General features: G+C 42.3%; 1 protein-coding gene across 1 annotated transcript in view; it reads right to left on the reverse strand.

Annotated features, from left to right (window-relative positions):
- Positions 1 to 270: 270 nt before the first annotated feature.
- Positions 271 to 25,140, reverse strand: part of nlgn4xa (neuroligin 4 X-linked a) — a 72,693-nt gene continuing 47,823 nt past the window's right edge. The window contains 4 exon segments of the mRNA XM_054623835.1: positions 271 to 695; positions 698 to 1,170; positions 9,978 to 10,767; positions 13,138 to 13,323. Of these exon segments, the coding sequence (XP_054479810.1) occupies positions 271 to 695; positions 698 to 1,170; positions 9,978 to 10,767; positions 13,138 to 13,323 (1,874 nt within the window).

Consider the following 25,140-nt stretch of genomic DNA (forward strand, 5'->3'; position numbering starts at 1 on the left):
ATATTAATAGTCATCCCCTGGTTGCCTTTTCTTTTGGTCAAACTTCTCGAAAGCCATCCATGAAGCTTAGCTCCAAGTAGAGTTCTTACTAGAGTAACATTCACTTTGAATATTTTCAGGATCAATTTATACTGTTGATGCTTTTCCAGAAGACATGGTACCAAAATAACATCTTCTAAGTCTGTGCTTCACACAGTTAGCCACTCATATTTGCCTTGCGAGGATAGTGGCTGATCAAGAGGGAATCCACGCCACTCCGTCCCGGTGGAGCTATACCCGCGTGGTGGAGTGGCCGTGGGGTAAGTTGGTACTGTTCTGGCTGCCACCGAAAGTATTGAAGTTGTGCAGAGGCTGCATGCCAGCCAGCGAGTTGGGGATCATGGTGATGGTGCTGGGCGTCATCAGCGGTATGTCGTCGGGCGAGCGGCGCAGCGTGAGGGTGTAGTCGGGCGGGCAGGTGAGGCGCAGCGTGTCGTGGGTCTGCAGCGGCTCGCACTCGTGGTGGTGCTCGTGCTCGTGCTCCAGCTGCTGCTGCTTCATCTGCAGAGACATCAGCTCCTCGCTCTGCAGGTGGGCCACGTTGTTGGCGGTGGAGGGCGTGTTGCTTGGTGCGGAGTTGCGCTGTGGGGTGGGGACTCGCCGGTTGGAATCGTGCCGCCGCTTGTCTTTCTTGTAGTAGAGTGCAGCGAAGGCAGGATGTTGAGGAAGAGCAGGGAGGCTCCGACTGCGATGGTGACACTGAGCTCGGTGGAGTAGTCCCTCTTGGTCTCGATCACCACAGTCGACTCGTCCGTCAGGTCGCCGCTCTTGCGCTGGTCAGTGGTCTGTTTGGTGTTGGCGGGTGGGACCCCTGGGTGTCGGGTGGTGGATGGCCAGTTGTTTTTGCCAGGGAACCGTTTGGTGTAAGGGTAAGGGGTGGTATCCTGCGGAGGTATTTTGGTGGTGGTGGATACATATTGAAAGAATTCATTGATGTTGTGGAGATGCGGGACTAGTTCTAACCAGAAAGCCACCTTGGTAGCGCGGTAGTGGTCTCGGACTCGAGGTTTGAGGCCGATGTGAAGGTAGAGCTGGTCTTTGGGGTTGTACTTGGTCCAGGCTACCTCCTCAAAGCGGTTAGGCTTTGTGTGGATGAACTTTGTATCCTGTGGAACCGGTTGGTTTGGATCCCTGAAAGACCAAAATAGAAGAAAGAAGATATGAAGGTTATCATAAGACGTAATCAAAGTACCAAACTCTTTTCTGTGCAGCTGTAGACAGCCGTCCATACAGGGCTGAATCATTAATATGGCACATCTCTCCAAATCCATTATAACACAGCAAGCATGAATTAATACGACATAAAATAACAGGAAACATGCTAAATATTATATGAACCTTCATCCCCATTTCAAACAAAATGACCATATTTTAAAGAGGTTTGTGACTCTGTAAATGGGTTTGTCCTTCAAATCATCTCAGAGCAGTGTGATTTATTTGATTGGATCCACTGAGCACTAATTTGTGACACTTCCAGATGATTCATTACTCCAAAAAGTCAAAGCCTTTCTTCCACTTTTCTGCTCCCTCTGTTCAAAGCTAATGTGTTTGGAGGTGACTCTGTATTTGATGCAAGAGCTGACTAAATGTTCTGTGTCCTTTAAAGACCAATAACACATTTCCAGGTCTGTTGTCACATTTTCTTAATATTCAATCTCACCCGGGGTGTTACTTCTCTGTAGTTTGGAACAGAGCTTCCTCTCTAGTGACTTTGTGGGAGCGTTTTCATTAACTTTGCAGAGGTGAGGGGGAGTGAAGGCTAGACAACAACCTTGGAGCCGACACACTGGAGTGTTTGTGTAGCTGTGTGTTGTTGGGTTGGTGTGCATGTTGGGGGCTGTATATCTGAATGCTCAAGAGGAGGGACTCATTTTGAATCATACATCGCATTTAGGGGCCACCATGGAGCACTGATGAACTCCTGCCTCTATATATATATATATATATATATATAAGCAACAAACAGTGAGGGTGTGTGTGTAGACTGGTAATATATAGGTGTGTGTGTGTGTGTGTGTGTGTGTGTTTGGGTCTTACGGATGTGCAATTCCATCTCCTCTTCATTCAAATGAATGCAATGTGTTAAATGTAAAGTGTTGGTATGAAAGGTGCAAATGCTAATGTTGCTAATGCACCGTACAGCTGTCTACCCCAACATCCACACTGCAAACTATTTATATGCAGGATTTCAGTTCGTTTTCACATTGGAAAAGTGACAAAATTAAGTTTACTCAAAAAATCAGTAGTCAGGCTAAAACTCTTTATTTTTGGACTTGTTATTGATGGCCACGTTTGCCCTACAATGCAATTTGGAAAAGGAAATAGAGAAGCTGCACATAGCTGCAAAAAAAGTAATTGTGGATGGTGGTGGTAAAACAGCTCCAGGAACAACCCAGAAAATAACAAATAGCAATTACATTTTTGGAACTGCACGTTTTTGCAGTTTAATTTAAATGACATTTCAAAATTTCAAAGTTGATTGATGGTGCAATTTTAAAACAGGTTGATTTATTTTATACCAACTGCAGAAACATAAAGATGAGTATACATATTCTACACAACTAATGAAGTATGGAATTGTGACTCAGAATATATCACTACATGTGAGCCTGTATGGAGCTTCAGAGCTACATATGTATTAAATCATTTAAATCAGTGTGATCACACTGTTTTGATCATATTTGTATGTTTAAGTGAAAATGAATGAATCAGATCATTAAATGTGACATGGATCAATACTTCACTGATATAGCACTTTTCAAAAACAGGGGATCTTTTGCCTACTATTGGGAGTGACATCATCACACTTTAAAAAAATGAGCTTATTGAATCCGCAAGAGTTTGAGCTTTCCAGTCATACCCAGTTTATACTGTTTAGAGATCCCAGTGTTCAGAAATCCTCAAAAACAAGATGGCTCAGAGGAGTTGCTTCATATTTGAGAATGATTTCCTGTCAAGCTGAAACAGCAGATTCACATATCAGGAAACGTTCTGAGCCAACCCATTGGTTCTCCTTCAGGATAATACCCGGAGTAAGACAAAGCGTTGGGTCAGAGGAATCAGCTGAGTCAAGATTCCTGCAGAGTCATCACTGAAGCTCAGAATGAGCCGGTAATATCAAGGCCCAAGGACCAATCGTTTATAGAACATCGTTTTGCATGTTTTGTGCTGTATTTGATTTGTGGTCTTAGGAACCTGTGTTATAAGAGTTAAGCCGAATAACAAACAACAAAGATATGGAATGTAAAGGGTTCAAATGGACTGACAGATGTCATTTTGTACAGCAAGAGAGAGGACTAAATGAATTCTATGCAGTCCAAGTTTAGACCTCCTTTTCTGGTTGTAGCTCCTAAAGCCTTATTCATGATCTGTATCTTGGTTACATGGTTCTGAGATAACATCACTATATCAATGCCCATTAAAAGCACTAGCATACCAGTTAACTGTACTGGTTAGAGAGACATTCCAGTTGTTACAGTATTACTCTTTAGAACAGAGCTATTGTTGATTATATATGTAATGTATCTGTACATAGTAGTTTACCTTTGCTCAGCTATATTTTCCCTCTTTTTAGCCATATGTGTATTTCTGTGCATGCCCATTGAGAGCAACACATTGTTTACACTCACTTGGCCATTACAGCTGATAATGATTCTATTTCTGATTCTCATAAAGCTCATAAACCGTGACCCCCCTTAAATATGCCTTCTCTTTACGCCAATAAATGTGTGACGCCATGTGACACTGATTGTGATAAGAGAATACAACAAACGACAGTTTGATCAAGTATTTTCAACAGCAGCTTTGTCAGATGAATCCATCCTCAAGCTGATTTATCCGAACTGACGACTACCAGCACTTACTATATTTTCCCAGACCATGTTAAATCTGTGTTCTCTGGCAATACCTTAATGTCACATCCAAAATGTGACATTAAGGTATTGCCAGAGAACACAGATTTAACCAAAATAGGTTATTGTTGTTGCTTTACTTACTTACTCATTTCAAAAAGCTACAAACACACACACACACCATCTGCTTGTGCTCTTAATGGTGATTTAAAGGTAACCTGGAATGTATCACTTTTCTCAGCCTCCTATATTCCAGCATTTATGCAGATATGTCAGTGTGTCATCTGGCTATAATGATGAACCCATGGACCCCATCACAACCCCACTGATGCATATTGCTCCACATTCCTTTAGCGGGAGGATTTATGTGGGGCCGCTCACATTTTGCCCTTTTATAGCCATTTGGACCAGATCATTCCAGGAACTAAACTCACAAGCTAAATCAGAAGCTAAAAGTCCTCTTTGGGTATTAATGTTTGGTTTTCCACCACATCTGGAAATGTGAAAAGATTTAAAAAACATCAACAATGTTTGTGACTAAACCAACCAAATTAAGCTCTGGATTCCTTCATTTGGTTAAATGCAGGTCTGTTTCTTAGCTCCTGTGAAAGTTCCAGCTACATCAAGCCTTTTGCCAACTCCTAAAATTATTTTTTGTGGATGAAGCATGGGAACGTATTGTTTCCATAAATGTTCATGTAAACTTTTTCTAAACTTTATAACTCACTCCTTTTCCTGGTCGTGTTTTCTGCTTTGTGACAATGCGTTTTTACTGCTCATCCAAGTGGCTTTCATATAGTTTTAAGCTAACACTTCATCCCCTAGTTCATCGCAAATGTTCAAATTTAAAACATCTGGAGAAATATGGTTTTCACTGGACATGAAGGAGATGAAAAACGGTCAGACAAAACGTACAACATAGAGTAAAAGTATAAAGTAGCTGAAAATAGAAATACTCAAGGAAAGTACAATTATTGAATTTGCACATAAGCACCGTGCTTAGACTTAAATGTATTCAGTTACAGTTCACCAATGCATATGGATATATGAATGCAGATGGACACAAACAAAACATAAAAGACAAAAAAATGTGTCACCATCATCACTGATAGACTATTTTAACAGTAGTTTCCTAATATGGGCCCCAGGAAGAGTACTAGTTGCCAAAGCTACTGATCTTTCAAAGGTAGGACAAACAAATAGATCCAAAAAAGCTCCACAGCTCCACCTGTGTCTGCCTTATGTGGCTCCCTCATTAAAATGGTTGGTCTATGCAATTATGCAAAGTCTGCCCTCCAACTGGTGTCTACATATGGAACTATACATAAGGCAGAGCTAGCATGTGGTGGGCCTGTCATCTCACTGCTAACATATGCTGCAACAATATGCCACTACTGAATTTGTTCAGGGAAAAAAGACAACGTTTGGGGCCTTTCGGTGCTCATTGAACTGCAAAATACCTGTTTTGCTTGCATATGTTTCCATCAAGCATCCAATCTGTTGGTAATAGCAGGGACTCTTCCCATAGGTGGAGATACTAAACCTGTACTCCTCTCAGTCAGGTGTATGAAAGCAGACATTTCACAGTCACAATAGGTGTCAGCAGGAACAGATGCTGTCATGTACTGGATGAGCTGTGATGAATCCAGTGTTTCCATTTACTGTCTGTCACCAGAGCAGCTTTAAATGAAAGAGACCTTTTCAATCATAAACATACATGTTAATAGAGCGCTTTTCAATCCTTTGATTATTATAGTTATTTATTTCTCAGCTTTATCAATTCATTTATTCATTTAACAATGAATATTTGAGTCTATAAAATGACTTAACTAATGGTCGTAGCAAGTTTTAAGAGCTTAAAGCAAAAGCTTCATATTGCTTTTGTATTTTGTCTGACCAACAATTATAACAAGATACAACCTTGTTATACATAATATATAATAAAATTAAACTTTGAGAAGATGTTTTAAGCAATATTTGGTATTTTTACATGACTAGTACAATGCCTGTTGGGCCGATATATCGGATGAACGGTTGTTAAGAAACTTGGTCAGAGACTCCATTTTAGTTAGAAAAATAGTATTAATACCATTGAAATCATTTATAATAATATAATTAATTTCATTAAGTTGGGGGACTTTTAATCTCTAGTATAGATCAAGCTTAAGAATTTGTCTCTTTGAGTTCCCATGATGCAAATCAACATCATTGTATTAGAAACTTCTGTCTGGAAAACATGCTCTCATTTTAAAATCCCTTACTGTGATAAATGTGTAAACTTCAGTGTTGTAAAAGTGGTGAAATGTAAATAAGGACATGTACTCAAGTAATCAGTCATTAAATTCAAATTAAATGTACTTGTAAATGACACAAAGTTTAGTGTAGCGAGTTTTTAAAACCACCCAGAACATCATAGGTAGGATGTTAAAGGATGTTAAAGGATGTTAAAGGATGTTAAAGGATGTTAAAGGACGTTACCCCCCAGCTACAGCCTGTACACCCTGCTGCCGTCTAGCAACAAATACAGAAGTACCAGCTTCCGTACAAATCATTCATTCCTCCGGACCCTTCACATAGCATGTAGTTTTTGGGTGTTTTTGTGTTTTGTGACCACAATCTGTATTACGTTGTGCAACCCTGTTGTCGATGCCAATAATGTAACCTTGTAAAGTATATGCAGTTGAACATTTTCCTACTTCCTAAGCTAAATTACCTTTTTGAAACACCCATAGGATTAGCTGGGAAAATGCATCTACGAAAGAGCTGAATACAGGGCTGTTTTTCTGTGTTTGGTTCTCACAGGACAGCAATGCTACAGATATATGATGATCTTATAGAATGCATTGCTGTAGATTAAACTACCAAACAGCATAGAAAGGAGTAAAAACATCTGTAAAGTGTCACATACACATTAATGCAGCAGTAATATTCATCCAAACACGCCATATATACACACACGACATGGAACCTTTTACTGCACAATAAATACTTTTACTTTTTACTTTAAATGAAAGCCCTATATTCAAAACCTTTCTTAAGTAATATTATAACCAGCTAAATGTACCTTTAGTGTTTTCCTACTGTGGTATTGGTACTTCCTATATCTACTACCTCTGGGTACTAAATGCTGCTCTGTCTTTGGAAGCAGCAGACTCTGCCGTGGGCCGCTGAGGGTAGCATGGATAACGCTGTGCTTCCTGCGGCGCTGCTAGTCCGAGGTGACCTGTCTGGCTACTCTGTGACAGTCACTAGAAGCACATGTATGGTCCTTTGAGAGAGTCACTGTGTGTCTGGGAGTAGTGACAGTACATAGTCGTAGCCATGCTGTTTATTGGCATTAACACAACTGTTCATGAGCCCTAAATCTCCTGTTAAGCTCTAAATATTGTCCCATTTGTTCTGATTACTGCCGTAGAAGAGGAATACATCCCAGCCAGTGTTTGCTGGGGGAGTCAGCGTAAGAAATATCCATCACAGTGTTGCCTATAACATCTTAGCCTGGAGGATTCTGCACATTCAACCTTCTAATCCAAGAGACACATACAAGCTTGTTTTGTTAGAAAAATCACCTTTTTATTAAAATCATACGTATTTGCCAAAGCTTGTTGGTAATAAATCCTAGGCTGTTAGAATGTGTTGCTGACTGTTAGGACGCATGCTGGTATAAAGTGCAGTAAAAAAAGACTGGATTTAACTGGACTTTTACAGCTGGAGGCAGAAGACGGGATGTAAAAAGCTGCAGTGCTCTCAACTGCAGGACTGTTTTTTTTTTTAGCTGAACAGTTGGTGTGCCAGTTTGAGCCAGAGTGAGCCAGTGTGTCAATGCTCCTTTTAAAACGGTCACCTCTAAAATGTCCCGTCATTACATCCTCCCTGCAGCCAACTGTCCCCATAAAACCAGAAAGGATCAATGCTGTTCAATCATTGGTCCTTTCTGATCCCTCACACACTGGTTTTGATATTTAAAAAAGGAAGCTCACGCTGGGAGGTACAATATATATATATATATATATATATATATATATATATATATATATATATATATATATATATACACAAAGGAGGAGTTTTCCCGCTCAAGGTAGACATTGGGATATATGTTCTGTGGACTCTAATAACTAGCTCTGATGTGAGCTGAGATGCTCATGTCTGTCTTGGGAATACCATTGTACAGTCTATGTAGAGAGTATCTTCTAGTAGGGATGATGGTGGAGCTAGCAAGCAGTCTGCTAACCTGATTGGTGGATAGTTCGACTACTTCTAGTACCAGTGAGGGATAATATTCATCTTTGTTTGGTAACTTATAAGTTGAATGCGTTATACAGACACATAAAGATAATGATGAGACATCACCTTCATTTTGATTTAAAACATTGGCTCACATTCTTAAAATATAGCAATGCTGAAGTGTTTGTGACGCTCAGATTTGAATTATTTTTCCTTTTCACACCTGTTGAATGAAAACAGATTTTACCTGCTGCTGACCTCGTCAATTCGTTTCTCCCTGACACATGAGGACAAAATAGCTAGTTGCTGTTAGGGATGTTTTCCTGACATCAAACCTGTTAAGGCTGTTCACATTACAGAGAGTTGGAGACAAAAGGGGCTCAGTAGAGAGCGTTGGACTGATGACCAGAGGTTACTCTAGAGTTTGGGATCATCCCTCGTATTGTGTGTTATAGAGATTTCTTTTTGAACAGACATAAGGTAAAGTTTCTAAGCATCAACCTGCCATGATGCTGGACGGGAGGCTGTGTGGGGGAGATTTGTTGAAAAATGGCCACTTTCCCTCACTGCTTCTTTGGAAGTAACCTCAAAAAAGAAGCATAAAAATATCCCTCCCCCTCTAACATCAAGTGGATGGGAGCCAAACAGAGAGCAGGGGAGTGAACGCTGCAGCCTATGAAGCTGATCAACACTTCATCATATTTATTCAACTTAAAGTGAATTTTCAGGACGACTGGGCTGCAAACACCCTGATACCTAATCTCAAGGTGCATGAAACAAAAAACGTGCTCCAAATATAAACAGTGAGAAAGTCCTCTCATCACATCCAGAGCAGCCTCAGCACCAGGGGAGGATTCCACGTGTTTGATTAACCTCCACTTGATCCCTCTGACTTAGGAGTTAATTATTTACACACTAATCATAACAGAGCCTCTGCTGATACCCCGCTCCAAACCCATCTTTGGAGTATCAGAGATATTTACTCTCCGTAGGGGTTAACGGTCATTTAATTGTATAAGATTGAAGTTAGTTGGTGTGCACTCCAAACCCCCGCTGGGTGGAGGTTTGGTTTCAGTCTTTTGCTCAGCTGTTAGCTATACCTGAATCCACTTGTTTTTCTTTTTATCAAACAAACAATGAAATGTACAGATATTTACATAAGACGTCTGAAACAGATGCTTTACATTGAATATGGTACAGATTTGTAGAATGCTTAGTTAGTGGGAGTATTGTAAATGTACTGTGTAAGTTGTTTAAGTGTGTCATATATTCCTGCTGTATCTGATTAGCTGTGAACAGAGTAATGAGCAGGTATCACCATGCAGAAGAAGAAAGAGGAGGATGAGGAGGAGAGAGACATACATAAATGTGAAAAGAAATGGTCATCACAAAAACGTTGATGCGTATGTTTAATAACTGCATAAATTATAATAATATGAAGGGAATAAATCAATCAATAGTTTGTGAGTTTACGTTTGTGTTTTGGTTCGACTGCATGAAGTGTCATTGCAGACACACCTGAGGACACCTTTCTAGTGATGTCAGCGTTAGATTGGGAGCACTGTAATATCCATGTTTCTTTTGACAACAATCACTGGATTACTTCTGATGCCAAAGATACATGACAACATAATCACAATGTAGATTACTTCTAAGTAGATTATGGATGTTTGCTCTCAGTGGACAGAGTTTGGAGTAAGACTGATCCCAGCAGTGCGTGTTTGACTGGCTGATGACTCCAGGAGGAAGGGGTGAAGTTTTAGACCCATAAGTGAATCATAAGGGTTATGTTCCTCATATATATTAAAGGAATAGGATCTCATACCAATGGTATATTATCAAACCCAAGAAAACACTCACCCAGTTTTGGCGAAGTTAGTCCAGTAGGTCATGACCACAGCGCTCAGCATCACGTCATTCTTGGAGAAGTTGCAGTTGAAGAGATCCGTGGGGCCGATCATGGGGATTCCAAACACGTACGGTACTTCGTCACCGTGAGCCGAGTCGGCCCAGCTGGGCTTCATGTCGCTCTGACAGTGGTGGTAGAAAGCGTAGAAGTAGGTGGGTGAGCCGTACTGGGCGTGGAGGTCAGCCGTGGCCACTGCCGGCGCCACCCACTGGTGGTCGGTGAACAGAGCCACCAGGGTCTTGCGCCGGGTCTCCGGGTTCTCCTTGTCCGCCCAGTCCGTGTACATGAATTTGATGGTCTCCCGCAGAGTGTCCTTGCCCTCCGGGTAGCCGTAGAGATGGTCCACAAAGTCCGACACAGCGAAGTCAAAATCATTGGCAGACACCCCGTCCTCGCTGTCCACGATGCCGTCCACGAACTTAAAGCCCTCGCCCTGATTGACCCCCAGCATGATGTCGTAGTTGAGGAACTCCCCTTGCTCCATCAGGATCTGGGGATCATCTGGGATGACGTCGCCGTCGATCACAGGCCCGAAGGCGATGTGGTATTTGGCGGGCGTGATGTACTGCTCGATCAGCTCCTTGTAGTTCTTGTTCTGCAGGCACTCCACCAGGTCGATGGTGTCCAGCATGTTGCAGCCCACCTTCTCGGCCAGGGCTCGCGTGTACTTGGCAGGCTGGTAGTTGACGGCCCAGCTGGACAGGGCTGTGCCACTCTGGATGATAGCTTTCTGGAACAGATCTGAGATTGGAGCTGGTATTAGTAAAAACACTCTCATGGTCTAAAGCATGGAAATGGAGATATGTGATATAGAGTAACATTTGTTTGTGATCAAAGGAACGTTAAGAAGGTTTTTGGGGTTGTTATAAATGTTGATCTTCATTTCTCTCCGCCGCTAAAGGGTTGTGTCTGTGCTGGATTGACAGTTAAGTCCCAGCAGGGAACCACAGAGACAAAGTAAACTAAGTTGTGCTGTAGCTCTACAAGCCATTAGCAGGCAGTATAGGTTAGCAGCGGTTTTGAAGAGCAAGGTGCATCTAAAGTGACAGATTTGACATTTGCAGGTATGTTTTTAAGCTCTTTAATGTGTTATTGCTGACTATCTAATTAGTAGAAATATCCTGCAAACTGATGTCAGCCGTGCCCTTTTCCCTGGTGGACGTCTCACGCTCTTGGTTGTGTCGGCAGCTGTCTGGCTGTGTGAACGCCTGCCTGGTGACATTACTGCTGTATGCAAACACAGTTCAAAATTAGAAGATTTAGGCTGCATGGAAACAAATTAATGGCAACCGGTTAAACAAAAAGGGACAAGGTATAATCATGGAATTATCCCGTTAATCTTAAATATCACTGCGACAAGCCCAGTCAGAATTCTTAAGCTCTGTCTCTTGTCACACCAGCATGAAAAACAATTCAAGGGGAATAAAAGGATGATTCAGAATATTGACGGTACATCTTTGTGTCCCTAATGAATAACCCGAGGCATAAAAGAGATTTGCTGTGTGTATAGCAGCGACACCTTTGTCAGATTTCACATCCTGGTATATTGGCAGAAGGGCCTCACAGACAGCCAGTCAGCAAGTAGGCCACATGCACTAGGAACAGTGGAGTTATGTGTTGTTCTTTTTGTTTTGTTTCACATAGTTCTATTTATACTCATGCAAACACACAGTGGCGGTGACTCAACCAGGTCGACTTGAGAAGTATGTTTGGAGCACACAGCAGACATTTCCCACAAGGCCCGGGTAGCAGAGTACAAGCTTTTACTGCTCCGGCTGTTAGTCAGACGTGAAGGATCAGTTCAACTTACAGTCAGAAATGAATTACAGAACTATACATGAGTGACTGAGTAATCATCTCGGTTTGTCGCTGATGCACAAGCTGAAGGTTCCTCTGTCTTCATGGCAGCTAAACAACAGCAGGGCTCCATTTTTCATCACCAAGAATGCTTGTCTAGTTATGGGCTGTTTGTCGACTCTCTCTGCAGTGATTGATTCCCATCAGAACATCAGGACTTTTATCTAAATGTAAAGTAAGACATTCATATTCCCCCAAGTCCACCAGCAAGACAAATGACACCGACCTTATAACTGCAACAAGAAGCAAGACAAAAAGAGGTTGATTTTATGGGAAGGTGCATTTTTCATTTCACAAACCCATTTTCACTGAGAAGAAAATGGCCTGGGAACTGAAGGAGCACTGTTCTAACCCTTTTCTCTGACAGATGGGTCAGGCCATCTTCCTCATTTCAAGTTTCAACTAATCATTAGTGAAAGCCAGAAAGAGAGCAACCTTTTGACTCTTCTATTTAAAAATGTCCATTAATAATACATATAATTAAGTATAATAATTCAGAATCCATCCTCCATCATCTAATGCTTTCAGACTGAGGTAGAACACACTTGAATGAACACATACTTTAGTTGTTGTTGCACGTGGTTATCAAATCTGATCGAGAGATCCAGATTATTGTAACTCACTTCCCTGCCACAGATAGCTCACTGATTAAAGCACTCTTTATGAGTCTAAGGATCATATAAAGAAAGCCCATTCCTTTTGAGGTGCTTTAGAAACAGGAGGTCTTAAACTTCTTCATTTGAGTTTACAGGATATTGAACCTTCGTTCTTCATAATTCATTTAATACTTGACTTTCTTCTTTACAGGACTTGTGCAAAGGCTCGCCCTACGGGGCCAAGCACGAGTATAAACCTAGCTTCACCTCAACCCTAACCCCAACTCTGACAGGAAAAGATCATATCTTGAGTGGATCATTTGTGTTTTTGCCTGAAAGGGTTAATTCCTGCGTTGCATGAACATGCAAATTCACATTCATGGCAATTTTCCATTTAATACTTCTTGTGCACGAGCATAAATGTCTTCCTGATGGTGCTACTGCAAGAAAGCTAATTATTATCTATTAATTATTATTAATTATTATCTGTTTGAGGAAATATGACAAAAAGTTATTTTAGTTTTCGTCGGTTTTATTTTTTCTAAGTTACCTCTAAATGACAATATGAAATGAAAGAAGTGCTCCAGCAGTCACTGTGGACCTGTTTGTGTAAAGCAGCTGTAGATGCACATCTATAGCAGTCATGACAAAGACGCACCTTCTGAGTAATGTGAGAGGGTGAGCAGGCTGACGCACGACGCCCCGGCTCCAGAGCCAAAGATGGTCACTCTCTTTGGATCTCCTTTGAAGGCCTGGATGTTCTCTTTGATCCACCTGAGAGCCTGGATTTGATCCAGCAGGCCGTAGTTGCCCTTGGCTGCCTGGTCTCCTGTGCTTAGAAACCCTGGATTGATGAAAACAAGAGAAGAAAACAATTTCAAATTTGCTTCAAAAGGTTTTTGACATTAATTTAGACTGAGAGTTCAAAATATTAATACATGCACCCTTCACTGTTACAGTGAGTTAAATCATTGAAATTAAAACTTCAGCTCTCATATGAAGTCATCTGGCATGGCAGCTTTTATTATTAAAATAGCAGGTTGTTCTCTCATGTTTAATAGCTTTAGCACCTTTAAACATTACTTTTTGGACACAGATGTATGAGTAAGGTCTGACCAGTAAAAAGTGTCCGTGTTGATAACTCTTTTAAATAGAAAAGGCCTGAGCCTGCTTGAGAACCCGGACGTCTTGTGCATGTTAATAAGAAATGTGTGTGATTGAAAGTCTGAAAAGTCTTCCTCCCCTGTGCCATAGAGCTCCACTGTTGTCCCAGAACTATCATAAATACATGAGTATCATCGATGCACTGGGTGACATGTTCCTTCATTACCATGAACACACTGTGGTTTATTTTGGCTCAACGCCACGTACACCCAAATTATGAATTCATCCGCTGTTGGAAATAGCCCCCAAGAAATGCACACTTTATTTTTATTTGAGTGATATTTTCTAAATACCACAGGAACCTGCTGTTTAAGGTAATTACTGACCCTCTTTTAATTATGGAACCGTTATTTGTGAGCTGTCATGTTTTAAGTATAACCACTGGACTTGGGGCTGAGAGCCAAACAGACAGAGCTTCCTGTGTAGACTCACACTGAGCACTGAAGCTGCTCACATGCTACACCTCCTTTTAAGACACCATCCTATCAATGCCAAATATGCCAAAAACAAATCATTATTTACTGTCTCCCATGACTGTCTTCTGTCTTGCATTGATAATCCCCTGGACAATAAAATAATTAGCCTGTTTGTAAGTTATTCAACACTGAGATCTGCTTCCTCAAGTGCCAACATACAAGTGTGCAAAGGCCTTTGAATTTGATTTCACCCATGGCTCCAGAAATGGTCGGCCAATAGGGATCCCTCCCAGTCAAGAGCCAGACCAATCAGCCTGGCAGCGCCTCCACATCCGAAACTTGTTGACAAATTAGCAAATGCTCCTAAACCCATTAAGTGGCTTTCTAGATGGAGCCACGGCGGGAACTGGTGGCTCCTCTCCTGCCAGGCCTAAGAGCTTGGTGGCCAAGCCTGGCAGCGACAGCCTGTCTCTGCAACTGACCAAGACCGAGGCGGTGTAAATGACAAATGGGATGAGGACTGCTGGGTAAGAAAGGGGGGAAAGAGGAGAGGTAGCCTGTGGCTGCTTGATAGAGGACAGATCCGGTTTGTCATGGTGAGGTGGAGGGGATGATAGAGAGGAAAGGAGGGCAGGGGTGTCGGAGGATTACAAGGCCTCTGGCAGCCTCATTCACCCTGCAGGACGACCACAGGCCCCGCCTCTCTCTCCCCCCTCCTCACCCCTCAGCCCCTCTCATTTCTCATCAGCTACCCCTTTTTTCCTCTCTCCTCTCATCTCTCACCTCAAAGGAGCCGAGGAGAGGAGCATGCCTACCAGGCTCTCCCCAGGATGTGTGAAGATTAGTCAAAGCTTCATTTCAAAGCATGTCCCAAAAATAAACTGCATACATAACTAAGCCTACCGCCAAGAGATACATTATGATCAGCGTCTGAGAAACACAGATATATCAGAACCCTAAGAGACTTAAGAAAACACACCAGTTTGAAATGCTGAGGAGCATACAGATGTTCACTTGGTCAAATATACCTGTTCAGGAGGGATAGCTTCTGTATCAACATTAACATTTGGAACAATGACATTTATGTTACCGTTTCCTAACACACTGCAGCAAGTGAAAGTGTAGGTCAGCAAATGTTGATATCACAAACTGATCAGGTCAGCTGAAAAGCGACTCTTCAATTGGACAAATATGGTGAACGGATTCAGCAGTTCAGAAAAAAACTGCTTGAAAATTCTACATAATAAAAAAATGGTTACAAGCTTACGGCTACATTACTGCTTCTATTTAGTAACACCTTTTTTGTTATGACACAGCAGTATAATATTTTGACTTTTTCAGGAAAAAATCAATTGAGTCTTGACTCAATTGAAGCTCTTTTTTGCTAGGTTTGTAAAGAAATGTATCGTCTGCATACTTGCAGATTCTGTGCTTGTAAGATCATTTAGTGCATTCACAGAACTTGGCCTGCTGTTGCTGCATGGTGATAGGCTGTACAACTGTCACAACAATATGAATATTTAGTCAAACTGCTTGCCAATGTCAAGACAAAGCCTTCAAGTTCACCTTACACGGGTGAAAGAGAATGTTACAAAATGATGCCCAACGTTTGTCTACTTGATTTGATGAACTGTCATTACTGTTTCAATTGTGTGCCGTACTTCATGTCAATCAACCAGTGTCTCAACATTACCATAACATATATGTATGGACAAAAACAAATGTAGCTATTAAATAGCTACATTTGTTTATGTATTTTGTTTTTTCAGATCGGGTTCTAGCGGTGCTGTCATTGACACTGTGATCTCTCACCCTTCATCAGCCACTAAGGAGGCAAAGCATTAAACCCTCACCTCCCCTATTTCTAATAATTCTGCCTTGAGTAAATCAAGACATCAACACCCCACACCCTTTTCTGATGTGAATAGAGGTTGGATTATAAATACCAATATTTTTTAAACTTGTCAAAAAACAACAATTCCCTCAAGTAGTCACATACAGCTTAATTCATTCCTTTTTGCTATACAATACTGCTTGTAGAAACTAAATCGTGATTAGATTAGAGTTGTGTTGAGGTACTCACAGCTTTTGGTTAAGGTTTGAAAAGTTCTAAGTCTTGGTTTAATTTTGCGGAGGCAAGACATGATATAACATGACACTCTATTAATGATAAACCAAAAGCACAATCTCTGCCTAACCATGAGTGCTCAGGTTTGGTTTGTAATCACACTGTCCCTGTACTATTTTATATTTATACTGAACATATTATAAAACAAAAGATTGGGATCAAGATTTTAAAAAATAGACCCTCGTTGAGACCTTCCAGCTTTTGACTGAGGCCTCTGATCTTACCTCCAAACCCCTCTTTCAATGACCAACTGCATTATGAGATATATGATCCATCATTTTCAGAGCTTGACCACATATTTAGGACTAAAAGTCAGGATACCTTGATCTCTTATGCTTCAGTTTTAACAATTATTCCATAAATCTTCATTTGAGTCCCCAGTTTTTACCCCTTGCCAGCATGCATCACTGTATCTGTTTGTGTGATATTGATGGACACCTATTCTCTCACTATATACCTCACAGCATAACAGTTGAGGAGATACTCACAGTTGGAAATCGTGCAATAATCTCATCATTCATTGCAATGACTGTGTACATCTAGGTAGGATGGAGTAACAGATGTGAATCCTTTCTGTTTGGTTACATAGTTGGCAGTAAAGCTCCAATAAGGTTAGTACAAAATGTTTATGCATCAATATATATATACGTATTTTATTATAACAGCCAAAACAATACATCGTCAAAATCAGTATTCAGATGGAGCTTCATTTGTTCCAAACTTGCAAACCTACTGGATAAAGTTTAAAATCCATGTGATCAAAATGAACAAGACATTTTGGAACACAAGTGATTTCAACCTGACAACAGAAATGCGTTTGCAGAGCCAGATATGAGCACAGTCCCTCGGTTCCATTTGGAGCGTTTAAACTGACTTAATCTGCACAAAACATCTCAGTTGAAATTTGAAATGAGTTTTTACCATGTGCTGAAAATACCATCGGCGTGTTATCTAAATGCCACAGTGTGTTTCTGTTCACAGTTTAATGTTAAAAGTAGCAGCATCAGATGACAGCAGAGCCATGTGAGTGACACAAACGACACAGAGAGAAATGGCACTGCGGCTCTGTGGACAGACGGTGAGCCGGCAGAATGCCAAGTGCTTGAGCTCAGAGCACAAAATGTTCAGAGGGAAGAGAGACGTGTGAGTCAAGGCATTTCTTTTAACTCACTCACACTGTTTTTGTCTTTTCAGCTCAAAATGAGGGCTTTGTTATTGTCTTGTAGATTTAGAATAGAATGCTCCATTCATACTAATCTGAGCACCAAATATGTGTCAGGCATGCCGGCTCAAATCCAACGGATTGTATTGTGACTGATCAGCAAATTGTGACATGACCGACACATTAAAAACAATAATAGTATAGTAATCTCTTTGTTAATGTTAGCATAGTAATCGAAGCACATTCCCTCTCACAACTAGAGAAATGCCGAGACTTGGTCAGTGGCCCTAATCTGGCTCCACGTACCCCTGTAGCATCAGCTTTGGACCTGTTCACTCTCTATGCATACAGTGTCTTCTCACAATAGACTTCTGTGTGTTTTATGTTTGCTTTCACAGAACTTCATAGTTAGGTTTAGGAAACAAAACTCAGGGAAAGATTGGGTTTGGGTTCAAATGATTATGTTTGTTAGGTAGAATACCTACCCTGTTAAACAACTGCTGTTTGTTGTCCAGAATGTATGTAAGAAAACTACATTCTGTTTGATTTTATGGGGCTATGGACTCCCTTTATGCTTCGCAGCACTCAGCTCAGATATGGACATCATCATCGGTGCATAAAAGCTCAAACAAACACCCCTAGAGTCCACATTCAGTGGCAGATTAATCGTAAACGGAGCAGCCAAAAGCCTTGCTAGTTCTTGTGTCTCAATACAGGAAAGAGGTGGTTGTCAGAGCAAACATAAAATGACACCTCTATCACTGTAATTCAGCAGGAAGGAGACGTAGAAGGTCCTTTATCAGTGTGTCCGATGCAGAGAGGCAGAGCACACTGACAACATGACAGTCGTAGAGCTCACGTGCTCCTGTCCAGAACATAATCTCCCACCGCTCCCGGATGCAATGTTAATTATCAAAGGGAACGATGGGAGAGGAACGCTTTGGGATAAGCTCAGCAAGGTCAGCTCAGCTCAGCCATAGCCACACCAAAAACTGCTGTGTGTGAGACAGGAGGTGGCCCACCAGGCCGGGTCAGGAGGTGAAGAGAAGACAATCCCAGCCAGGCCTTTTCTCACAGCTGAGGTCTGTAATTAGGCCGAGGTATTAAAGTCCACACGGGGCCGCCTGCTGTTAAACACAACCCCCCGCCTGACAGCGCTGCAGTGAAACAAACACAGCTGTCAGAAGGCCCACGCCGGGGCATCGGAGGGTCACATCGTGTGAAGGATTTTGGATGACAGCGGAGCAATGAGTCACACTAAGAGTGACATCTTGATCACGAGTGAAAAAGACAAATGTGGACATCCCTCTGCAGCGTCTCTTCTTTTCACTTAAGCTGCAGATTAGCTGTGGTTGGCTAGGCTGCACCCCGTCTCCACACCGGACAGGTTTGAGGGTATTTTAGAGGATGACACCAGAGTCATCTTTTTCCTATCATCATTAACACCTGAGAAAAAGAGACGCCAGCAGGCTCTCCTTCCCTCCCAAAGCTCCCATTAAAAGGAGCTCACAGAGACACGGCTGTCTTCTCTAATCTCATCAATCATGTTCAACAACACGTGCTCGGCACTTTTGTCTTGCTGTGACTTTATTGCTCAGCTAATTACCAGTTTAATGGGACTATTTTAACTTTTCTCCCCATTACTGTGCACAGATACTTACTTCTGTTGGTAGTGAGGAGGCAAAGCAATACTAAAGGCATTAAAGGGAGGTGAAAACACACAGTGGTCTCCTCATTCTGCCTACTCACTGCAGGAGGAATGATAGTTCTATGTAATCTATAGAAATGAAATGACTCATGAAGCCGTGCTTGGAAAATAATACAATATTTATGATGAATCAGAACTGATGTTCTCTCATAAAACATCCATGTCCCCTGTGTATCTGAAAAAGAGAAAGGAACTCCTGTGGTTTCCGTATTCTAAGAAAAAAAGATTTTCTTCCTCGCTTGATCTCATAATTTAAATCCTTTGTGAACATTTGTGATAATCTACGACTATGATGTTGTCACAGAGACAATGTAAGCCTCGTCCCTACACTGTAATGAATTGTTGTAAATTTAAAACATACAGTATTTTCTGTGAAGTGGTGTAAATATGCTCCTCTATATCCAGAGAGCCACCACCCATCGACATGCTGCTGTCCATTGTAGGTGAATGTGTCTGTTCTGACGATAGGATATTGTTATTAATCAAACTTCTCACTGCACACAAGTCATTTTGAGTGACAGGACGTAATCGCCTGCTACTGACAGCAGAGCTTCAGCTCCTCTGTGTGGAGATCAACAGAGGAACCCGGTGTCCTTACCAAACCAAACTGAAAGTCTCTTCTATTGTTTTCATGCATGTGTGAGTTCATTAACTATAGATATGTATAAGACCTGTTAACAAGCTATTCTATTACACGGTTCGTGATGCTATTTTAATTCAGTCTTTGAGGTTATGGTCATGAGTTCCTTTAAGGGTTATTAATGATTGTATGATTTGATTATTTTTATTATTCTGAACATGCAGTACATTATTAGTTTTGTGATGTCTGTCTTTCTTTTATTTGTGGGAAATTAATGCAACAGTAGTGGGTTTTGAAACCCTTAAAAATAACCGGTAAAGTTCTGGCATATACTTTGAAATGACTGTAAAACCCAGTTATCCTCCTATCACAGACTGTAATCACGTATATGGTAAGATACCGTGAAACAATATTAAATAACTGGCATCCCTGCTTCTAGTAATTCACCGTTATTTTATGGTGAAATGGTTTGGAGGGTACAGCAGTCCGTAAACAGTAGAGACACCGTCACCTGAAGGTATTCGGACATTGTAGAGCCTCGTTGGATCCGTGACATCGTGACAAAAATAGAACCAGGTTAAACTTTGGCACTGTTTGTTTGCTTTGTTTGGCACCTTCATTATTATCACTGACATAAACGTTGGTGTGTATTATCTGTCTGAACAGAGCTGTATTCTCTCTGAAGTAATCTTTCTAACTTCTTTAAATAGGATGGCCGTTAGTCTGCTTTTATCTAAGGACTTGTGGGAAATGATGCCTGTTAACAGCTAAAAACTGTAATTTTTTTTAAACATTCACCATCTTTATCTTGACATCTGGAGTGAAACACCCAGCATGGTGTTGGGTAAGACTGAGCTCCATTGATGGAGTTTTATTAAGTTGACCACCTGTCCAGCATAATGAAATGTTTTACACAGAAGAACATTCTTCACTTTTAATTCCAATGACCAATTATCCTCTGTATGAATGTTATCTCCTTACACAATGGCTTAAAGGCTGTTTCAAAGCACAATCAGCCTTTCGGATTATCTTAAATATACTCTTAACCTTCACATTGTCAGGAACAATACAGACTTGACCTCTTTGTTTTAAATAGCAGCTACCTGCTCTCTATATGAGTAAGAAATAAATAAAGTGTGTCTCTTTGAGCTCTTTTAAATAGAATTTGGACAATGGTGAAAGCTGGTGAGGGTTGCTTGTGATTGTCACAAACACATTGATGGGTTTTGATGGCGCCAGATAAAAAGAAGTAAAAATCTCTCTAAGGTCACGGCAGATCGAGTTTGAAGAGCTTAACAAACAGGCAGCTAACTAGACTGAAAGCAAAGACTGCAACAATGCGGCTTTGATAACAGCTTGAATGGACTCAATCGACACAGCTCCTCCATGCTGTAAATTATTATTTCATCCAATGCCAGTCACACAGATGTTGCCTAGCTTCATCATTTTGGGGCATTGTTTGAAGTCAATTATATAATAAATCTGTTATCTGGGTCTTTCTGGTTTTTAAGGAGAAACTCTGTGATGAGATGAGACTTCTCTCCCGATAACAAGTCTTCTCCTTGTTGTTTTCTTGATGTTGGTCTCACAGCATCAAAGGAAAACTACGTAGTGATCTAGGACGAGCCAGCCGATCTAAATATGTATTCTGTGTTGTGCAATGGTTGACAGTATCACAGTGTGGTGTTACTGTCATGGCCATGGCCATGTCTCTGGTTATTCCTTGTGTTTCATGTGTTTTCCCTTGTTTGTTTATCTCTGTGTGTGTCTGTGAGGTGGGCGTGTCACTCCTCTCACTCTCCCCAGCTCCCTGATTACTGCCAAGCATACTCACCTGCTCCAAGCCACACACCTGCCTTCAATCTACTCATCAACTCTGCAGTATATCAACCCCGGTCATCCACTCACTCACCGCCAGATCGTTGCATTTATGTCAGACCTTCCAGCAATTTCCCGTGGACTGATTTCCCGTTGCCGACCCTGCCTGCCTGTCTGGACTTCCCTGCCTTGCCTGTGCCCCGGTCAACGACTCAGCCTTCTGTCCCCGACCCCGAGTTTAGCCTCCGCTTCCTCTGGTTTCCGTCTGCCTGATCCCCTGCCTGTTTCCCTCTGTGAGTCATATCCTGCCTGTCTGTCTGCTGAGTTCTCAGCTTTGAATAAAGCTCCAGAACTTTATCCGTCTCCTGGTCGTTCTGCTTTTGGGTCCACACCACAATCCGTGACAGAACGATCTGGCCACGACATGGACCCAGCAGACGCAGACTCCCTCCTTGGTCAACGCCCCTGCTGTGTTCCAGACCCTAGTCAACGACGTCCTCCGGGACCTTCTCAACCAGTCTGTCTTCGTATACTTGGACGACATCCTGATTTTCTCATGTAACATCAAGGAGCACATGATGCATGTCCGTCAAGTGCTGCAGAGACTCCTGGAAAACAAATTATTTATCAAAGCGGAGAAATGTGAGTTTCACGCTAGTTCTGTAAGCTTCCTGGGGTACATCATCGAGAGCGGACGAGTGAAGACAGATCCTGAGAAGGTCCTGGCGGTGGCTGAGTGGCCACAGCCCTCCTCCCTGAAACAGCTCCAACGGTTTCTGGGCTTTGCCAATTTTTACAGACGCTTCATTAGAGACTACAGTCGAGTAGCAGCACCTCTGACTCAACTCACCGGTCCTGGTTCAGCCCGACCCCTCCCGTCAGTTTGTCGTGGAGGTAGATGCCTCTGACACTGGGGTCGGGGCAGTCCTCTCTCAACGCTCCCTCTCCGACCAGAAACTCCACCCCTGTGCTTTCTATTCCCGACGACTGTTCCCAGCCGAACGCAACTACAATGTGGGAAACCGTGAGTTGTTGGCGGTAAAACTCGCCCTGGAGGAATGGAGACACTGGCTAGAGTGAGCGGAACACCCATTCATTGTATGGATGGGCCATAAGAACCTGGCTTACATCCAGACTGCTAAACGCCTTAACCCTCGTCAGGCTCGTTGGGCGCTGTTCTTCGGTCGCTTCAGCTTCACACTCACCTACCGGCCTGGTTCCAGGAATGTTAAACCGGATGCCCTCTCTCGCCAGTTCACCTCCGAGGAGTCCCCCACCAGCCCTGATACCATCCTCCCGTCTTCCTGTGTGGTGGCGGCCGCTACCTGGGAGATCGAGTCCCTGGTCAAGAGGGCGCAAGCTTCCCAGCCAGACCCAGGTAATGGCCCCCCCAATCGTCTCTTTGTCCCTGACTCTGTTCGTTCTCAGGTTCATCTCACAGGTATGGAAAGCCTTCTGTCAAGCCCTTGGAGCCTCGGTGAGCCTCTCGTCGGGTTTCCATCCACAAACTAACGGTCAGGCGGAGCGGGCCAACCAAGACCTGGAGGCCGCGCTTCGCTGCGTCGCCGCCCAAAACCCCTCTTCCTGGAGCTCCCAACTACCATGGATAGAGTACGCACACAACTCTCTGTCCAGCACTGCCACAGGTATGTCACCCTTTGAGGCTTCGTTGGGCTACCTACCCCCTTTGTTTCCCGCTCAGGAAGAGGAGATTGCTGTACCTTCAATCCAGGCCCATCTCCACAGGTGTCGCAAGATCTGGAAGGATGCTCGCTCTGCTCTCCTCCGCACCACTGACCGCAACCGGCGCCTCGCTGACCGCCACCGTACCCCGGCACCCAACTACCAACCAGGTCAGAGAGTGTGGTTGTCCGCTAAGGACATCCCATTAAGAATGGAGTCTAGAAAACTGTCACCCAGATTCATCGGTCCCTTTGAGATTGTTAGTGTGATTAACCCCTCTGTTGTGAAACTCAAGTTACCCAAGTCCATGAGAACCCACCCCACCTTCCATGTCTCCCAGTTGAAACCGGTATCAGTCAGTTATGAGGGCTGCTCTTAAACCAGGTACCAACAGCTGGTCACCACTCACATGAAGTCATAATAAGTTCCTTAACTTAAAGCTTCTACCAGGAGCTTCAGTTTTGTGTTGATTCTGGCGTCCCCTGTGGACAAAAGCTATCGTGTTTCCGAGCACCAGATTCCTTCAGAAAACTGCTCTTTTTACTGCAGCAGACTTCCTGACTTTTAGTCCCTCGTATTAATCAAGCAGCAGAAACGATGGATCCTACATTACCCATAACCCAACTTGATAGCATATTTTCAATGGACCCTCCCTGACAGATAAACACCCACATCTGTCAAACTGCACACTCCCTGTTCTGACACATTGGCTCTGTCATTAATTTACAGTGTGGAGGCGTTAACAAGGGCCCATAGTTCATCTAAGCCCCAAAGCTGGAGATGGAAACACTCTAAATTGTACTATAAATAATACTATACAGTAGTTGAGCATCTGGCATTCACTGCTCACACGCCCTTATATTCTAAATACCTATTTAGGAAATGTGGAAGTGACACTTAACTTGTTTTTATATTCTATAATTAACAAGATAAAACACTAGCGGTGAAGTTGTTAAAAAGAGCATTTTATCAGTTTTCAAGACGGAAAATCAGTTTTCCTGTTTCTTGTCTTTGTGCTTAGCTAAGCCAGACTAAACACATCCTGGGTTTCTGCACTGGACCGACAGATGGAATTGATATTGATCTCCTCATCTGACTCTGGGTAAGATGGCAATCAGGCATATTTCCAAAGATGAGAGAGTGTTCCCTTAAAATTCAAACTTGACGGGCAATAAGAAATCTCATTTTCTCTGTGTACCACAGCTGTATTGGTAAGTCAAGGTGTAAATTGATTTTGGGGTGTACTGTCCCTTAAACTTAAAGAGGTTAAATTGTTTTGATTGAGGTATATCAATGTAAAAATAACACATTGATGGTAAAAAATGTGAAGAAAAAAGGGTTCTCCATGAGTCTACCATTTACAGACTTTATGCTAATCCCAGGCACTTTGGAGTGAAAAGCAAGCAGTGAATTGTGTTATTTTTAAAATGGTTTCTGCATATTAGGGTCCCTAAACCCTCTTGGACCTGCATACATGGGGTGTGTCTGGAGAGCTGAGACTCTTGTGGATTCAATGAGCCCAATAGACCCCTTCACTAAGACCCACCCCTCCACTGCTACTCCGTCAAGCTGTCAGAGCTGCCATGGAGCCCACACTGTCACTAACTGCACTCCTTGAATACATAAGCATTTGACAGATATGTCTATGATTTAAAAAGCAAGACCCTCTTGGATAATCACATGCTCGTGAAACTTTACAACCACAAACTAACTAGACATAGGGCATTACTAGGTATCCTGACAATAAGAGGGTTTGTGAGCAGTTTCCAGAACAGTCCCATCCATCTGCTAAAGAATGCAAATTCTATTTTAATCTAGACATTTTTGATACCAAATCACAGCATGGATTTCTATATGGTGTTCCTGAAGGTCTTGGTGACCTAATGTGGTATTTTTGAGGTATTTCTGATCATTTTTATAGTTTATCAAGCGTTCATTCCAATCAGAGTATTGGCGGTTCGATACCCGGCTTCGGCAGTCCATGTTGCTGTGTCCTTGGGCA

The sequence above is a fragment of the Anoplopoma fimbria genome, chromosome 22 (genome assembly GCF_027596085.1).
Source record: "Anoplopoma fimbria isolate UVic2021 breed Golden Eagle Sablefish chromosome 22, Afim_UVic_2022, whole genome shotgun sequence".
In the NCBI taxonomy this organism is placed as follows: Eukaryota; Metazoa; Chordata; class Actinopteri; order Perciformes; family Anoplopomatidae; genus Anoplopoma; species Anoplopoma fimbria.